This window comes from Drosophila tropicalis, unplaced genomic scaffold, assembly GCF_018151085.1.
Source record: "Drosophila tropicalis isolate 14030-0801.00 unplaced genomic scaffold, ASM1815108v1 contig_593, whole genome shotgun sequence".
Classification (NCBI taxonomy): domain Eukaryota; kingdom Metazoa; phylum Arthropoda; class Insecta; order Diptera; family Drosophilidae; genus Drosophila; species Drosophila tropicalis.
The window spans coordinates 1,296,431-1,308,649 of NW_027173070.1; the positions used below are offsets into that span (position 1 = coordinate 1,296,431).

General features: G+C 38.4%; 1 protein-coding gene across 1 annotated transcript; it reads right to left on the bottom strand.

Annotated features, from left to right (window-relative positions):
• Window positions 1-6,414: 6,414 nt before the first annotated feature.
• On the bottom strand, window positions 6,415-8,026 carry LOC137577630 (uncharacterized). Its single transcript, XM_068291151.1, has 2 exons — window positions 6,579-8,026; window positions 6,415-6,523 (listed from the first exon to the last, which is right to left on the bottom strand). Exons 1-2 carry the CDS (start codon window positions 7,818-7,820, stop codon window positions 6,512-6,514), a joined length of 1,254 nt encoding a protein of 417 aa, XP_068147252.1. The 5' UTR covers window positions 7,821-8,026; the 3' UTR covers window positions 6,415-6,511.
• Between the last annotated feature and the right edge of the window lie 4,193 nt (window positions 8,027-12,219).

Genomic DNA, 12,219 nt, shown 5'->3' on the forward strand with positions numbered 1-12,219 from the left:
TTTGCTATGCTTTACTCCGGCTTTTGATTGTATGTATTATAATAGTATGGTAATGTGCGAGGAGATTTACACAAAATTTAATGCCTTTTATTTGGTGGTTACAAATCCTGATGCCATAATAATGCTATTAAATGCATAGGTTGACTGCTTTGCCTTTTGGCCTTCCAGATTGGCTGCAGTTGGCCTTAGTTTTGCACAAGTTAGAATACTAAAAACTAACGAAACGTATTAATTTGATTGTCCTTCAAGTACTCATCTGAATGTGCTTGATTAAATATGTCTATATTTAGGATCATACTTATTTCACCCTGCAACTGATTCATTGAAGACAATGCAGGACAACAGGACAGTATATTAAATATTAATCATTCAATTTAGTATATTTGGATAGTAAATTTATTGTACGTAAGTTTCATCAAAGTTTTTCATCGTATAAGAATCGCAGCCTAGAATTATGCTACAAAAACTGTTATTTTCCAATAGCCGGAAACTAAAGTTAAAACAAAATCATTTCTATTCCCTCTTAAGTTCTATAATTGAAAAGATCTGAAAAAAATTTCAAACAAATTACCCAAAATATGGGACATTAATTTATCTTTATGTCCTTTAGCCGGACATAAAGTATTTGGCTTTCTTTAGATGGTAATCAATAAAAATTCCATTTCATATGATGTGTTTCTTTTTGTTGTTGCCATCTTTTTTTGGGCTGTCTAATTCAATTTTTCAATACGATTTCAGGTAAATTGAAGTTTTCGCTTAAATCCAGTGCCATCATTAATCCATTTTTGCCCCTTCCAGTCCATTGTCATCGTATAATGCGACCCCTAAAACGAGCCCACAACGCACTTAGCTTTCGGAGCATCCCATAATCCCCAGCATAGTTTCCTGTCGCTGCCAACAACCTTTTTTGCTTTTGTTGTCGTTGTTGTCATTGCTGTCGCTTTGCCAAACAAAAGGAAAACAATTTTCATGCGTGCATGGGAAAAATCAAAAGAAGAAAAAGAAAAAGAGGCATGTGTCTGGGCATACAACAATGCCTATTTTCAGTGCGATAAGAAAACAGCAGCAGCACTAGCACAAGAGGAGGAGGAACAGCAGCAGTACCTTCTCAAAGCAATTTCCAAGTGGCCCAGGTACAGAGGCCCATCAGGGATCAGGAGGCAAAATGAACCAGCGGCGCACTCTCGTCTCCTAAGTGGCTGTTGTGAAATTTTTCCGCAGTATCTCTTCTTGTTGTTTGTTATACTCTATAGCTCCCTCCTAAAAAAGGGTATATTTGGCCGGAAATGAAAAAAGACAATTAGAAGTTAAGCAATAAGGAATTATCCTAAAGGTAACATAAGGGAAAGATCATTCCAAACAGCCTTACAGTGTGTTGCAATCATATATTAATAAGGGCATTCATAGTGTCAACTTATCCCTTTCAGTCAAAGCTCTCTGGTTGTTGATGTCCTGGTCGTCGGTTGTTCGTCTCGCTTGTCAACAACAGATAGGCATCAAGTGAGGTGAGTGAGTTTTGGTGGCTTAGAAATCGGAGGCCTGTTCTGGTCTCAGGCCGTAAACCTTTTCTGAATGTTCTCAGCTCTCGCTTATGACAAGACCAGAAATTACGTATACGTCGTGTATGCCAAGTCAAACACATATTAGCCATCATCATATTTGCGGCGGGTTGAGCCTAGCAAAAAGCAATTAACTCACCGCACACCGCACATGTAAAGGGACGACAAACCAAGAGCAAACCAACCCAACCCGACCAACCCACCGATTTCAACGAGCTCATTAAGCGTTTAAGCAAAAATGCCAATAGCACGCTAATTAGGATGAAAGGTATGAAGAAACAGAAAGAGGCAGAGAGAACAAGTGAGAAATGTAAGTACGCAGCAGAGGTGGATGGATGGAAGGAAGGAAGGAAACAGTTTTGAGGGAATCGTTACCACTTGGCATTTGCCACTTGGTGACGCTCTCTCTCACTCTCTTCTGTGTTAGGTCCAGTGTTTCGGCATTGCTTTTTGCCCACCTGGCAAATACTTGTCGAAACTTTTATAATTATGTTCAGGAGCTATGGCAAAAGTTTCAACGATGTCTCGGACCACCTTATTTCTCTCTCTTTTTCTCTCTAGTACCCTCTTCGCCTCTCCAACAAGTTTAGGCGCAGTGAAAGTTAACCTTTCTCTGATTTTTTTTTAGTTTTTCTTTTTTTTTTTTGCTGCTGCTACTGCTGTGTGCCTGGCACTCTTCAAAGTCTTCCTCTCTCTATGTGTGTGTGTGTGTGTTTTATTTTTCTCTTTTCTCTTTTTATGTTTTTCAAGTGCCATAGAAGTGCAAAGTAGGCGTGGCTACAAGTTAATTATGCGCCGCTTTTCTTTTCTTTCCCCCACTCTTCTCTCTCACACTTTCTGTGTGTTTCTCTTCTTTTTTTGTTGCTTTCTGTCATTCTTATTCGCTTTTTGCGTGTGGCGCACTTCCGGTTTATGTGACGGCCACTTCCGATGCTGCAAAAGGAAATTAAAAATGTCGCTCCACAAAAATGTCGCCTGGAACTGTTAATTAAATGCCAGGCAGAGCAAAGGCAGAGCCAAAGTGGAGGATATGGCAATGGCAGTGCCAGCAGCATCAGCAGCAGCAGCAGCAGCAAAAGCAATAACAATAACAGACAAGCCAAGGCAAAATGCAATTGCCAATTTTTTAATCAATTAAAAAAAGAAAAGCCACTTAAATTGAGCTCAGGCGCCAGCCAATACTCGCATAATTGAAAGCCAGGGATGCAACATATACTTATATTAAATGTAGTGTAAAAGGCTAATTCGCTTTAATTGTTTATATATATGTATATATTTATTATAAGCGTAAGTTTATTACAGGATTTTTATTCTCATTAGCACGACCGATTCACAAGCTCGTTCAACCCAGACTAACTCGACGCTCTCTCGTACTTCGCTCTCATTTAGAGATGAGCATGTTCTCTCTCTGAGAGAATGAGTACTATCGTCTCAAGTGAGCAAGCCTGCTACAATTCGGCCGTCCTGACAAAATAAGATCTCCTGATCTTGGGTGGTATACATTTTTTTTTTCATATCTTACGAGCTATACATTTTTTGTTGTTGTTTATATTTTACAAACTATTACATACATTTTTCCTTTACATCTTAAATCAATTATTAAAACAAAAGTTTATGATTACATTAAAGTCAACTATTTCAAGTTCTTAACCAGGGCTTAATATTTTGGCCACACCATACTCCTTGATAAGGGTTACGGGAGAGTTGAAATCCCTCAACATCTTTCAGTAAAAATCTGTTGTTTTTCAGGACTTTATCTACTACATATGGTCCTTTGTTTTTTGGTATTAATTTTCGAGACACTCCCGTTGTACTGTCGAAATTTTTAACCATGACATAATCCCCTTTTTTATATTCTTTTTGCACTGTTCTTTTACTATTGTAATACCTTTCATTATATGCTTGTGATTTTTGCTGGTTTAACGCTGCATTCTTTCTTATCATTTCAAGGTTTATTTGATTTTCTGTATTTCTTAACTCTTTAATCTCTTCTTTCAGTTCGTCTGTGACTACTCCTTTTTGTTCTATGCCAAATAGCATTATACTGGGGTACTGTTTTATACTTCTGTGAATTGTATTATTTAACGCATACTCTACGTTTTCGACAACCGTATCCCAGTAATTCCCCTTATCTGGATCTGTCAACTTTGCCAGCATAGGTCCTAGACTCCTGTTTATTCTTTCTACTTGCCCATTGGCCTGAGGGGAACCCGTTGCTATTTTAACGTGCTGCACTTTTTGTTCACCCAAAAAGGATTCGAATTCAGACGAAGTAAAACAACTTCCTCTGTCGGATATTATGCATTTCGGCCTGCTATAACTTCTAAAATACGCTTTTAAAGCATCTATTGCTTCTTTTGTTTTTGTGGTTTTTGTTGTATATAGCCTAACGAATTTCGTGAAACCGTCTACTACTGCAAGTATGTGTTTTTTTGACCTTCCGGCTTCTATTGGTCCATAGTGATCGATATGGATTAACTCGAAAGGCTTATCGCCTTTCGGTATACTGTTAAGAAATCCATCGCCTTTGCCGCATTTAGGTGAGAATGCTATGCATCTGAGACAATTTTCTATGTGTCTCGTTGCTTTATCCTTAAGACTTGGAAACCAATAACTTTTGCCTATAGCGTCCAACATTTTGTCTCTACCTACATGGCCTAATTCGTCGTGGTATTTGTATAAAACGTGATTTTCCATTTCCTTTGGAACGTAGAACAATATTTTGTTGTCATTGGACTTTCGGTATAATACCCCGTTTCTCATTTCAAACAGTTTGTGTTCTGATTTTTCTAGCATTTCCTTTATTTTTTTCAGGTCTAAGTCTTTTGCTTGGCAAATAACTAGGTTGTGCTCGAAGCTATTCGGTTCTATTACCATGATATTGGTGCATCTGCTTAACGCGTCTACGTGCTGCATTTGCTTCCCTGATCTATGCGCTAACTCGTAGTCGTACTCTTGGAGTTCAAGGGCCCATCTCGCGATTCTAGGGTTTAATTCTATCTTATTTAGTGTAAGAGTCAGAGAATTGCAGTCAGTTAAAATTTTAAATTTCTTTCCTTGGACATAAATCCTAAATCTGCGCAGGGAGTACACAATCGCTAACGTTTCGAGTTCAAAACTGTGATACTTCGACTCAACCTCGCTTGTCCTCTTCGAAAAATAAAATATTGGGTGTAGTTTTTTATCCGCTTTCTTTTGTAATAAGACCGCCCCAAAACCTAATGCGCTTGCATCACAATGAAGCTCTGTATCGTCTCTGGGGTCATATATCGCCAATACTGGTGCTTCCAATAGTTTTTGCTTCAAGTTGAGAAAGCATTCTAATTCCTCTTTTCCGAATTGAAATTCTTTGTCTTTTTTCAGCAAGTCGTACATAGGTTTAGCGATTATGGAAAAGTCTTTTATGAATCTTCTAAAGTAGGAGCACAAACCTAAGAAACTTTTCACTGCGTGTACATTGCCTGGCACTGGAAAGTTTTTTACTGCATCCAAACCTTTATCGTCAGCGCATATTTTATTTTCTGTTATCTTATATCCCAGGTATTTTATACTTGGCATGAAAAACTCGCATTTGTCCATTCGTAGTCTTAATTTGTTTCTTACTAACCTATCAAAAACTTCTTCTAGAGTCTGTAGGTGCTCGGTTGTATTTGCACTGGCTATCATTATATCATCCATGTATACTAGAACCTGCCCTTTTCTGATCATGTCTTCAAAAATTCGATTTATAAACCTTTGAAAAACATGTGATGCATTCTTGATCCCCATTGGCATTCTTAGGAATTCGTATTGACCAAGCGGCGTGATGAAAGACGTGTATTTTACTGACTCTTTATCGACGAATACATGAAAATATCCATTTTTAAGATCTAATTTGGAAAAAACACGTTTGTTGACTAATCTGTCTAAAAGGTCGTCGATCAATGGTAACGGATAGTTGTCCTTGATAATCATCTTGTTCAGTTTTCGGAAATCTATGCATAATCTGATATCCCCTGTTTTCTTTTTCACTAACACTACTGGAGACGCATACTCCGAATCGCTTGGTCTAATAATTTCTTCCCTTATATATTCGTCTAACAAGTTCTGTAGTTTTTCCTTTTCAGAATATGATAACCGTCTTGGTGCGTAACTAAATGGTTTGAAATTTTCTAGGTTTAATTTCATTTCGGATCTGATATCTGGTTTGTCCGGTCTTTGCGCATTCACGTACCTATCCCTGACTAGCTTATTAAAACTCTGAGCCGTTTTATAATCTATGTTTTCACCAATCACGTATTCTGGCTCTGGGTTTTCATTGTCGATGTAAAAAATTTCTAACATTCTCCTCTCAAAGTTATCTTCCATATTTACTTCAGAGTCACTACGGGGTTCCTTTAATTTAATTTTTTCAATACTATACTTTTCCTCATTTGTACCTTTGATTATATTCTTTTCAAACTCTAAAGTTATTTCTTTATCTATGCATGTCCTTTTGTCAATAACATTGTATTCAACAATTTCCTTATCTGCATTAACATTTTCTGTATTAATTTTATCATTTGCATTAACATTTTCGTTTTCTGTATTACCCGTTACACTTATATTAACAATTTCATTTTCTATATGTTCTGACATCAAAACTCCAATTTCTTTAAAATTAACTTTTCTTACGTTGTCGTGGCTCTGACTAGTTACTAACGCACTTTTTTCAAAAGAATCTAAATCTAATTTAAGATTACATGATGTTAAAAAATCCCTTCCAAGAATTACATCGCGACTCATAGATTCGTCTGGGATAACGAGTAAATAAAAGTAAATCTTTATTGAATTCTTCACAACGTAACATAGTAGTTTTCCAAATGTAATGAGCGGACTTCCATTTAGCCCTTGATAAGATTGTTCAACAGAATAGAGATATGAATTATTAGGTAAATGTTTCTTCTTGATTAAGGAAACTGGACTCCCCGAATCTATGAGGCACGCTGCAATAAAGGAATTACTTGGCAAATCTACAAAATGAATAATGAATTCTCTTACAAAATTGTTGCTGCTCTGGTTCGTACGGTTGAGTCCATTAGTTTCACGGCTGCCCTTCCTATCTGGACATTTGGCCGCCCAGTGCTCCATGGATCCACAGATGAAACAAGAGCCTGGTACACGATCCGGCCTGTTGCAGTCCTTCACCAGGTGTCCTCTAATGTTACATCTACGACAGCGCATCTCTTGGAGCTTGTTTGCTCTGACAGTTTCGTTTTCATCTTTAGTTGCGCGTCGAATGTCCTCTAGATGTATCTCTGCGAAAGCAGCTAACATCTGCTTAGGGTTGGCGAAACATTGGATCCGTGCTTGAGTGCGTAATCCCTTGTCAGGTATACCCTCGATAACTTTATCAAGGAGCTCGTCTTCATCGATATTAATGTTATTGGCTAACATTAGTTTGTCGTCTAGATAAACTGCGAACTTTTCGCCAAACTTCCAATTACGCTGTTCGAAATGACGACGCATTTGTGACTTGGACATCTTCTCTCCAAAAGCTACCATTAACTGTTCGCATAATACTGATACTGGCTCGCGAATACGTGTAACCTCCGAATGAAGCCATGATTGTGCCTTGCCTTTCATCTTGCAAATGAAGAGCATCCGTAAGTGAGTGTTGCCAATGTTATACACTTCACCGATATTTTTAAGCTGAGCCACCCACTTTTTGGCGCACGACTCTCCGTTGAAGTCCATCAATACTTCCTTCGCCAATGAAAAAGCTATACCCACCGATTCGCCGTTTGAGTTGCCAGAGTATTGGTTGGTGGCTTCGACTGTGGCGTTGCCACTGATGGGAATGCTGCTGTTATCGATAACATTGCCAGTGGCGTTGCCATTGTTTTCCAAATTCTGGAAAGATCTGCCCAAATCGTGGCCATGCTCGATTCTAGGAATCAGCAATTGAAGTTGTTGTAGCAATTGTTGTACCAACGCGACATCGTTGTTGTTGAAATTGCAGTCCGCCGCTTCTTGCTGTACGCTTCTCGGAATTGCGTCGCCAATTGACGCTTCATTTAATTGGTCTGGGTTAGGCTGCATCAATTGTATATCGTCCAAATTCTGCTCTGAATTATCATTTTCGTTCCAACCAGGTGGTGCATGACCACGTGTTTCGACTGGCACACTATACAGGCGAAGCACTAATTCATTTCTTGAGCCGTTCGTTGACATGTTTAACGTTGCTAGCCATTGCTTTAGTTGGTCGAGGGTTAAATCGGATAGTTGAACTGCGTTACTCATGGTTTAGGGTTAGGACCACTTCTGATATTGTAAAAGGCTAATTCGCTTTAATTGTTTATATATATGTATATATTTATTATAAGCGTAAGTTTATTACAGGATTTTTATTCTCATTAGCACGACCGATTCACAAGCTCGTTCAACCCAGACTAACTCGACGCTCTCTCGTACTTCGCTCTCATTTAGAGATGAGCATGTTCTCTCTCTGAGAGAATGAGTACTATCGTCTCAAGTGAGCAAGCCTGCTACAGTAGTTAAGTAGTTACTTTAACAACTTCTTACTTAGATATTGCAATTGAAATTATTCAATGTTTCTTTTGGGGGGAGGCTTTCTGTAGTAAACAGAAGACATTAGAAATGACAAAAGAAACTCTCAAGCTATTATATATAAACAGATTGTATTAACATCTTAATAGATTCAAAATAACTTAAATCAATTCGATTGGAGGAATCAAATTGTTTGCAAATAAATTTGACATAAACAGAAGCAAACATTTTAAAAAAATTACCCAAAAAACTAGGTCAAACAAACCCCTTTATAAATCCTTTCCAAGTTAAAAACTTTTGCTATTCAATAGTAATTAAAAAATAGAATTTTTTATTAATTTTTGCAGCAACTGTTAAAATATGTGGCAAACCTTACACAAAAGATAACTATTTTTGTGTCACATTCCTTTTGAATTTGAAACTAATCTCCATGTCAAACAGATCTATTAAAGTGTCACATAAGTGTTTCAGCTGTTTTTGGCAATAATAGTAAAGTTTGTTGTTGTTATTTGTTAATGCAACACATACATACACAAAATCATCACTCAAAACTTGTCAAAATTTGGCATTAGTCGTGTCCATCAGCCTCTTTGTTGGGCTTGATCAATGGCAAGTTAATTAACAGAATTTCGGATTTAACAGTTGACGGAGCATCCCTGAACATTTTGCTGTCGCTATTTAAGTCGATGATATGGCCAGGGTGGACTGGTCGGTCGGTTGGTCGGTCATTCGGTGCATGCAATTATCGAAAATTTAATTAAATCTCAAAGTGTCACATTTCGCCACATGGTTTATGGTCTGAGGGGTTTTGCATGGCAAAGCTTAACGCTTCAATGGGTTCGTTAAGTGTGAATAAACGCGGAGAACAGAACTGGGGAGAAACTGCATAGATTAGGATGATAATCCTGTGTAGGTCTTTTCAGGGTAGACAGGACACTGGTTTAAAGTTCCTTTATATAGTTATATACCTATCTATCGAGTAATATATTTGAGTATAATTTGCATTTGTGAAGGGCCAATTTCCGGGTATTTCCCGTTGGGAAGCTACTTTCCGAAGCATTCACACATTTCATTTAGTGCGGGGTGCGCCAATTTATGAAGCGATCCCAACCCATTTGACCAATTTAGCGAAGGACCATGGTCTAAATTGAAATGCAAGTTGTCGCCGTTCCCAGACTCAATTCCCTGTTGCTGTTGTTGTTGCTGCTGCTGCTGTTGTTGACAAATGCAAAACCATTTGCCAAATAAATAAGCAGCTCAACGTAAATAAATATGCTTTCGCCACGCGCATTTACACTCAATAAAGATGCTCCTGCTGCTGGCCCCCAGACGATGAAGATGGCGATGATGATGATGGCGAGAAGGGCGATGATGGCCATGATGGTAGGTGGAAGTGTGTGAAGATGTGGGGGTATGGAGAACGATGCGGGAGTCAAAGGATAACTCTGGGCAATGCCAAGCATAAAAATTGTATTTTAATGCTCTCGCATAAATAACACAAACAGGACGAATACTAACACACACACATATTGTGAGAGAGATTCACACACACACACACAACTACTCACAGGACGTGGCTGACAGCGACGCCATTTTATCAAAGCAAAAATCCCAGTTTCCAGCTTTTAGCTCCAACTCGGAGTCACTGGCACTAATTTAGGTGCCCAAAAATCAACAGGAAACAAACATGCCAAAAAGAGACAGAGACAGAATTTGAGAGAGTGAGACAGAGAGACAAGCAGGACTCTCTGCTTCAATGCACAGACGGCGTTGACAACAGCAACAACAACAAAAAGAAGACGAAAATGAAAACGAAAAGCTAAAGCGAAGAAAAATACAAACCGGATGGCAAATAGCGAATGGGGAATGGAAAATGGTTGGGTGGCAGGATGGGATGTTTGACTATAGAGTATGGACCGTGTCTTCATCATCCGTTTGAACGGCTGGGGGGCAATGGCTGGCGGCATATGTTGTTGGCCGTTAGGCGTTAGGCGCTCATCAATAAAATCATCGAGGTCATTAAGTAGATTAACTGCAGCCATCAGGAGCATGTGGTGCCATCGTACAGAACGCAAAATACGCAAACACACACACAAACACACTCAAACACACTGTCAAACACTGCAAGATGGTTTTTATCTTTAGCTTTTGCTTTACACTTTGCACTTCATAACTAGATCAGAGGCACAGTGCTTCAGAAGTCGAGAAGTAGCAAATGAATTTCTTAAGTTGTAAGTCGTAAATAATCCAAAAAGTCTGCTAAAAATTGGATATTGAATACATTTTGGCTCCATGAGGAATTCGCTTAAATTGTGATCTCTTAAATCTTCCTCTGGGTAAAGAGCACTAAACTTTACGAAATGCTTTTGTAACATTTTGTCAACCCAATTGTTAGTTCTTTTACCATTTGCAAAGTTTTCCCGAATCCTGGATTTTGCAGAATCATTCAAAAGTTGCCATTGAAAAGAGCTTGAACTTGACAACATTTGGACTTGAATCTCAGTTTTGCAATCCTATGAATTTTTAGTCACTGTGCAACAGAAATCTTTCCCATCATGTGGTAGGATAAGAACTGGAATATGTCTGTATCTGTGTGTACGTGTGACACAGTCTGAGTGTGTGTGTGTGTGTGTGTTTTGTCTCATGGATATTCTTCTACTTTTTCTTCTTGATTGCTTCTCCTTCAAGTTTCTTCTTCTGTCTTTGGTTGTGTTTGTGTCTGTGTGTGTGTGTGTGTGTGTTGTCTTTTGGTTCCTGTTTTGTTATTGACATGTACGAATTAGGTTAAATTTATTTACTGTCAGTTCAGTGAACTGCAAATGGTTTTAGTTTATTAAATTTAACCAAGATGCTAAGTCTTCCTTCCCTTTCCCTTTCCGTCTCAGCAACTGTCTGTCTCAATCAGTTTTTAGCTTGGTTAAATGCCACAGAAATCAAGATTGAGTCGAGTTGCTATTTTTACATACAACTTTCAACTTTTAATTTGCTCACAGCGCACTCTGTCTTCCTCTCTTTCCCCCTGCTCGTCTTTGCCTCTCGCTAGATGTAAATTAATTTCCACAGCTTAGGAGGGTAAATGGGTAAATGGAGGGGTAGCAGGGTTGTGTTGAAGGTCCTCCTAAACTCAATTGCGGTTTGATTAATCGTTCTACATCACGGGGCAAGGCACTCGAACTCGAACTTCTGCTGATTCTGCTGTTGCATTAATCAGCGCACGTTGAACGCTGCTCATTTATTTGCAAATGCAAAAATAAAATAGAGAAAAAAACTCGGTTTCAGCGGGATTTTCTTCGTTTTTCATCTATTTTCTCTTCGGTTTGGTTTGTGTTTTTTTCTTTCTTGACGTTTTGCAAAAAACCACTTCAACAAATGGCAGTCAAAGTTAAGCTGAAAAGCAGAAAATAATAAAAAATGACTGCCAGCAGGCAAAAGGACGAACCAAGCTAAAAGCTTTGCGGGGCCAAAAGCAAAAGTTTGACGAGCAACCAAATCAAGAGGAGGAGGAAACCCTCTTGTGCTGGAAATCAATTAAATTGAAATTACGCATACGGCATGTATGCCAATAGCAAATACCTTTCACTTTCTCTTCAATCCTCCCAGTCCTTTTGCATGTTTGCGTGCGGATTATATGCCAGCAAATTGAATTTAGTCTTCATTTTTCGTTCGCTCCGAATTGGAACAAATGGCCAAAACGTGATATACTCCAGGCAAGAAAAAAAAAGGGAAAATATAAACAAAAGCTAACAAAGTATAAACTGGGCCACACTTCATTTCAATGTGTCTAAATATTTGCCAACATTTTTATTCCAATCAAATGCTGTGGAGGTGGAATAATAAACTGTGGAGCATGTTCCCATTTAATAGAGTAATCCATTGAAAATGAACTGACATTGCCTGTTTTGTATTTTCCAATTTGCATTTGAGTTCAAACAAACGACAAATTGCATTCGCCAACTAATTGTTTTCACTACACTTTGTATTATTTATTTTTATTGCTCAACCCAGGGCCACCTGGCGTATATGTACGTTATGCCCGCATATGTTGCTCGGAATTTGTTTTCTACTATGCATGATAAACAATACAACCCAAGAGGCGGTCGAAGGCAAACTCGGGGATTTATGTGACCAAGAA